This window comes from Arachis duranensis, chromosome 4 (genome assembly GCF_000817695.3).
Source record: "Arachis duranensis cultivar V14167 chromosome 4, aradu.V14167.gnm2.J7QH, whole genome shotgun sequence".
Classification (NCBI taxonomy): Eukaryota; Viridiplantae; Streptophyta; class Magnoliopsida; order Fabales; family Fabaceae; genus Arachis; species Arachis duranensis.
Genome location: NC_029775.3, coordinates 77,627,315 through 77,634,676, shown reverse-complemented (window position 1 = coordinate 77,634,676; position 7,362 = coordinate 77,627,315). Strand labels below are relative to the sequence as shown.

General features: G+C 33.5%; 1 protein-coding gene across 1 annotated transcript in view; it reads right to left on the bottom strand.

Moving 5' to 3' along the window:
- LOC107484570 (delta-1-pyrroline-5-carboxylate synthase) overlaps nucleotides 1-1,408 on the bottom strand; it is a gene marked incomplete in the record, with an annotated part of 9,858 nt that extends 8,450 nt beyond the window's left edge. The window contains 1 exon segment of the mRNA XM_016105122.3: nucleotides 1,125-1,408. Coding sequence (XP_015960608.1) covers nucleotides 1,125-1,298 — 174 coding nt within the window.
- Nucleotides 1,409-7,362: the final 5,954 nt, after the last annotated feature.

Sequence of the window (7,362 nt, the reverse complement as noted above, 5' to 3'; positions counted from 1 at the left end):
ACCATAATTCTAAAAATAATGCTATAACATCTATGAAAAGAAGTAATATTATAACAAGAAAAATGGAAAATAAGGATCAGTAAACATAAAGTAATATTGTATATCAATTCATATATATATATATATTGATTTGATATACAATCCTTTTAAAAATTAGAATGAAATGAAGTTTACAGCCATACGTATTTCAGAAATAAAATTAGGAAAAGTCTAGGGATCAGCAGTTTTGTTGAATTTTGGCCAGCATTTAACCAGCAGAAAAAGGTGAGCCATTGGATGAAATTTCACACCAATCTCACACTATCAAATCATCATTGATGACTAGTTGATGGCTAACAATCACAAAAATTGTTGGCCCCTAACATTGCTCATAAAATTATGTATCAACTAAATGGCGAAACATGATAAATATGCAAAATATAACTTCTTGAATCAACGACATAATCCAAAAATTTTCTTACATAACATAATTACATATAGCCCATGATAGATTGAAGGACACTTTGATCATGACATTTCAAGGCATAACATATTCCGTTAGCTGCTAATAGTATGGTGAACTAAGAACAACTCTTGGTGGAACCACACTATGGGTTCAATAATCTCATCGTTTCTCCCCAAATACCAAATATCCAGATTAAATAACCCAAAACACAGTTTTAGGAGCCATCGTGACGAAAAACGCAACGAATAAAAAAGAAATCAAATTAAAAACCAATTTGGAGTTGAGACGGGCAACATTTACAAGGTTTTCTGTGAACTATATACAAAGCAGGGGACAAACAATGCAGATTTCTTTCTAAAAAATAATAATAACAAATAAAAATAGAAAAAAAAATCCATCCCCCGGGAGAATAAAATAAAAATACAAAGACAGTAGGGATGAACTAGTGATAATGGTTTTCAAGCTACTTCGCGTTTTAAACAAAATAAATAGCAAAACAGAGAAATTTAAAAAAATATATAATACCAAATACCAAAAATAAAACTCATGATAAGTGCACAATTGTTCTGTATATATGTATAAGGTCTATATTTTCAAATTTCATGGCCGTTCTGTAACCAAAAAAAAAGAATGGTTGTCAATAGAATTCATTTGTTTGGGCTAACAAATAATAACTAACCTTAACGATGAGGCGCTTGACATCCTTCAAGAAAGCTCGAGAAGGATCCAAGGTGACTGATTCAGGTTCTATGTATGCCGGCGGCGAGTTCAAGTAAGCCGGCCCATTCGAAAGGCGCCACTCCGTCGAGTTGCCCAAAAACACGTTGAAACCATTTTTGACGGGAGGCTGCATCTTTGTGTATGTTATCTGGTTCTGATACCTTAGACAAATGAAGCTCCAATTAATTTGGAATACAAGCTAAGGTGCTGTTTTCTGAAAGCACTTGGTTCTGGTTTTTAACGATTGGGTATTTATATATGCATACATTATTCATACGTATATACAGACATGTTTGTTAAAGAATGCTAAACCGAATTTTATTTGTTGTTATGTGGTTTCCGTGTGCTACTAAGATTAATCATTGTTATATAAAATACAAAGTTTAATTTACTACTCTTGAGTCTTGACAAGTACTTAATTTCCTTCCGGTTCAAGTGATCAATTATATGATACAAATGCTTTAAAATTTTCTTAAATATTAATTTATATGTGTACTACATAGCTTTCGGTTAGTATATTTGATTTTATTTTATATAGGTTAGAATTAAAATTGATGTTATATATTGCCAATATTTTCTAAATTCAAAAACTATATCATAAGCAAATATATAATTGATTATAATTAAGATTGTCAAAATGGGTCAAGTTTATTAAATATTCATTTACTTTAACTCATGATAATAATAAAAAAGTCTTCTATCAAGTCATAAATTGAGTCTAATAAAATTATTTTGGTTATAATTTCGGCTTATATATTAATTTTACTTTTATAATTTTTTCAATCAACAAATAGATAACACAACTTTCGTTATCTTTGCGTATTCTTTAAATTTTATTATGATATCAGAACTCGATTTTGAACTCTGTTGACAGTTATGGATAAACCAATCAATTCAGATCCCAAAACTCCATCAACCCCTCCTACAATGAATAATCATTCTTCTATAAATGTTGTTGTTGTCCCTTTACCTCTCTACTCTGTTCTAGGTCAAAGAGAAAGGGCACACTAGCAACTTCATCAGAGCCTCCTTTGGCTCTCTCGTTAGCCCAGCACTCTTTTCTTATGGCACTTCTAAGAAAGGCTAAAACTCATCTTTTAGATCGCAAAACAGAAATAACCATTCTTCTAATAAAAAAACTCGTCCTTCAAACCAACTTGGACTTTTGCCAAATCCAACTACTTATTATCTTTGTTCTTTCAGTACTTTTTCTATTGTTAATAATTTTTCAAATCAAAATTCAACTCTAATGTCAAAGTTGTCCATTCCGATAATGGACCAGAATTCATTTTACATGATTTTTATGATTCAAAGGGCATCATTCATCAACGTAATTGTGCTGAAACTCCTCAACAAAATGGAAGGGTAGAACGCAAGCATCAACATATTTTGAATATAGTTTTTGCTCTTATATTTCAATCTAACTTACCATTATCTTTTTGGTCTTATGCTCTTAAACATGGTGTTTATTTGTTTAATAGAGTTCCATCATCTGCAATTAATTTTAAAACACCATTTAAGATTTTATTTAATCATCCACCAACTTATCATGACCTTAAAATTTTTGGATGCTTATGTTTTATTTCTACCCTAATGGCAAATAGATCAAAATTTGATCCAAGAGCCAAAAAGACTATGTTTATTGGTTTTGAACATGATTTTAAAGGATAAACTATTTATGTTTTAGAAGATAAAAGAATTGAGATATCTAGAAATTTAATTTTTTATGAAATGATCTTGCCCTTAGTCACAAAAAATGTCCAATTTCATACACCCAGCCCAACATTGCCAGACACACCTTGTCAAAAATAAGATTTAGTTAGTCTTCCAGTTAGACCTTATCCATGCCCATTGACCCACTTCCATCTAATTGTTTCTTTTCTCCAACAACCTCTCCTTCTTTCTCACTGTCATGTCCTAACCAACTTGAACCCATGACCACCGAATCTATTTCAAGTCATACATTCTTTCCTCCTTCTGCAATAGACATTAGTCCACTATCACCTCTTCATCCCACGTTACCTTCTTCATAACCTGAGCAATCTCATCCTCATCATTCTGACTGACCTCACTGATCTTTAGCATATATCTCTTATTACTTGTGCAATTCCTCTCTCACCTCCACAAATTTCTCTCCCTTAAAGTGCTGGTATCCCCTATCTTTATTTATGTCTTTTTTTCTCTTTCATCTTCTTATCATAAGTTTTTTTTTATCTCTATTCTGATATTGAGGCAAAGTCTTTTAAACACGCCAATCAATATTTTAATTAGCGTAATGCTATGAAAGATGAGCTGGATGCTCTTGAGTTGAACAAAACTTGGCATCTTTTGATTGTCTTGTAGGTATTAAGCTGGTTGGCTATAAATGGATCTATCACATCAAATGCAAGCTTGATGGTTCAATTGATTGATATAAGGCACGCCTTGTGGCTAAAGGATTCACCCTTACTTAAAGTATTGATTTCTTGAAAACCTTTTCCCCTATTGTCAAGCCTGCCACCATCAGATTGGTTTTGGCATTAGCATCTATGAAGCATTGACCCATACATCAGTTGGATGTCAATAATACTTTCTTACATGGAAATCTTTATGAAGATGTTTATATGACTCTGCCACCCAGATTTACATATCATTGACCAAGTCAATGTTGCAAGCTACTGAAGTCATTGTATGGTTTACGACAATCTAGTCGTATGTGGTATGACAAACTTTCTCATCTTTTACTATCTCATGGATATCAACAGATCTTATCTGATTATAGTCTATTTGTTAAGTTCACTGGTACTCAAATTTCTATCCTTCTAGTCTATGTTGACGATATTGTTCTTAAGCTAATTCCATTTTTAAACTTGCTACCATTAAGTCTATTTTGCACCAACACTTCTGAATTAAAGATTTTGACCATTAAAATATTTTTTGGATATTGAGGTTGTACAATCAGCAAAAAAATTACTTATCTCAGAGAAAATACTATCTTAATCTTTTCGAGGATTCTGGTTTATTAGGTGCTAAACCTGCATCTATTCCAATTGATAGTGCCACAAGAATTATTAAGACAATAATCCCCTACTATTTGACTCTTTTATTTATCGCCGTTTGGTTGGACGTCTTATCTATCTCACCATTATCTGACCTGACATCATGTTACTCAATAATTAAGTCAATTTATGGCATCTCCTACTGACTCTTATCTTCAAGCTGCCAAGTGTGTATTACGATATTTGAAAACTAACCTCAGTAAAGGACATTTTTTTCAAGAGAATCAGAAATTCAACTTTTCGGCTTTAGTGACTGATTGGACAAGATGTCCTGACACTCGGCAACCTTTAATAGGCTATTGTTTCTTCTTGGATAGCTCTTTAATCTCTTGGAAGACCAAGAAACAAACCATCATTGTTTGCTCATCCATTGAAGCAGAATATTGTGCACTTGCCAATACAACTTGTGAATTTCAATGGATAACAAATGTGTTACAAATTTATGCATCTCTCCTATTCGCTCACTAGTTTTATATTGTGATAATCAGAATTTTCTTAATATTGCTGCTAATTCAATTTTTCTTGAACGAACAAAATATTTAAAGGTTGATTGGGACATGGTTCGAAAGAAATCTCAAGTTGGAGTGATGAAAGTTCTTCCCATTCTCTCTTTTGGGCAGCTAGTTAACATCTTCACCAAGCCTTTGTCTCCTCAACACTTCCATCTTAATCTCAATAAGCTCAGTGTTCTTGACATCTTTTATCCTCTAGCTTGCATGGACATATTAAACTACTCTTCCACTTTAGCCCATGACAACAACAAAGAAGTCTCACACCAGCCTATAAATTCAGCCCAATAGAATTATTTTGGTTACAATTTAAGCCTATATATTTAGCTTTAGCTTTGTAATTTTTTCAATCAACAAATACATAACACAACCTTCTTCATCTTTGCGTACTCTATAAATTTTATTAAAGTTTGTCGAATTAGCCATTTAACTGCTTAAATGGATAGGTTTTTCTCCAAAAATATACTCATAAAAACAAACTTTTAACTGGCTCAGATTAACCCATGAATTAAACGGGTTAGTCCCGCGAAATAAACCGACTGACTTGTTTAACCCATTTAATTTTTTTCATTTTTCAAAATATTTTTTTAACAACTTTTATTTTACAATCTAACCCAAATGTTTTAAGTTTCAAAGAAAGTATTTTAATTTTCAACCTAATATTATCCATATCCTAACTCATAACTAAAACTAGGACCAAAATAAATAAGCTCAGTCTACAAAATTTAAAAGAGTCTAGAAGATTCACATTACCAAGCTACCCGACTTATTTGGAGCATGGATCCTTTAGTAAAAGCGTGACCTGACCTGAGCATGAACAAAGGTCTTAACTACACTAACATGCCCGCCTACAAACTTGTCTATTATTTGAAATGAGGGATAACAATAATTCTTTAAACATTGAAAAATAACTACCCACCATAACAGGAAGAAGAGTTCCAGAGTGATGGTGAAGTCATCATCCCAACTGTATAAATACTCCATCAAACACAGGTCTTTCTCAACCCTGATTCATTTAAACTTTCCTAAAACCCTTGCTAACTTAAGTATTAGAGTCCCTTTTAGGTATAACCCACCATTCTTACTCAAAGACCTTGGACGACTTTGCGTCATTGGAAAGATATGGGAACTCTTATCAAAAGGAGTCTGTACCTCACATCTAAGCTCACATCACATTATTTTTAGGTAATCCTCGAAATATTGACACCATTTCTAGGGACCTAGAAGTCAATACCAAGCCATGGAAAAAGGTCATCCAAAAAATAAACATACTGCATCCGATTCAAAATCCTAGAGTGGGGAGCGACCAAATAATGATCAAATAATCTTTATACCCCAACACTCGGAGAGGAGGTAAAGGTACTACTGAGGACAAAGGTAGAAGCAACTTAGGGGGACAAAGGTTAGGTTCCTAGATCTATATTCCCAAAGGGTCAGAAAATAGAGATGCAATGAAAATAATGGAATCGGTCTATGGTCATCAAGGTCATTTAGAATAACTGGAGATAGAGTTAGAGTGACAATACAAATCTGAATGACTGCTATGAAAGGAGCTACGAAGCCATATGGAGCATGAAAGAAAATTGAAGAGATTGGAGTCCAACCTTACGGGCAAAATATCTTAGGCTAATCGTGATACAACTCTTTTAGGGAGTGATGAGCCATTCTTAGAAGAAATCATGTGAGCTGGAGTACCAAAGAGTTTCAAAGGCCTGGACATGGACCTCTATGATGGTACTTCAGACCCATGACATTATCTAAGCAATTTTAAAGTCATATCTACCTAGCAGATGCATTTGATACAACAAGGTGCAAGGCATTTCTGACTAGGTTAACCAAAGTATCAATAAATGGTTTGATAGCCTCCCACCTAAGCTAGTCACTTGTTTTTATGACTTGGCGAAAAGCTTTCTCACGTAATTTTTAATTTAGAAAGACAAAGCCAAATACGCTCCGAGCCTTTTGGGTGTCAAGCAAGAGGTCGAAGAGTCCTTACGGCCTACATGGAGAAGTATAACAAAGCATGTTTGGAAATCCAAAATTTACCTATTGAAGTAGCTATTATGGACTTGTCAATGGTCTCAAGGAAGGTCCCTTCTCACAATCAACATCAAAGAAGCACCCGACATCTTTGTATGAAATTTAAGAACGAGCTGAGAAGTATATCAACATGAAAAAAACTGTTCAATTAAGAAAACCTACAGTAGGACAAGGCAACCAATATTAGCCTCAAGATAAGGAAAAGAAGCAAAATAAAAAGAAGAGTATAGCTTGGATAGGTCTCGAAGATATCACTCTTATACTTTGTTGCAAATTTTTTGGTTGATGTTTAAAAAAATATACCACACTGAAAAGATACCACCTCCAAAGACAATTCAAAGCAAGAAAAGAGAAAATTGATCAGAATACTGTGAATACCATAAAATTTACAATCATTCTACTAATGATTACTATATATGATTCGAAGAATCTATTAGAAAAGCTAGCCAGAGAGAGACGGTTGGACGGGTACCTTGTCGGAAGGGTGATGAAGCTAACAAAAGAAAAAATAGAGGAAGAAGATAGAGAAAAACAAGAGTGGGCAGCAAGAACACATGAGAGACACGTTCATGTGATTACTGGCAGTTCGTAAGAGAAGGGATAACTAAGT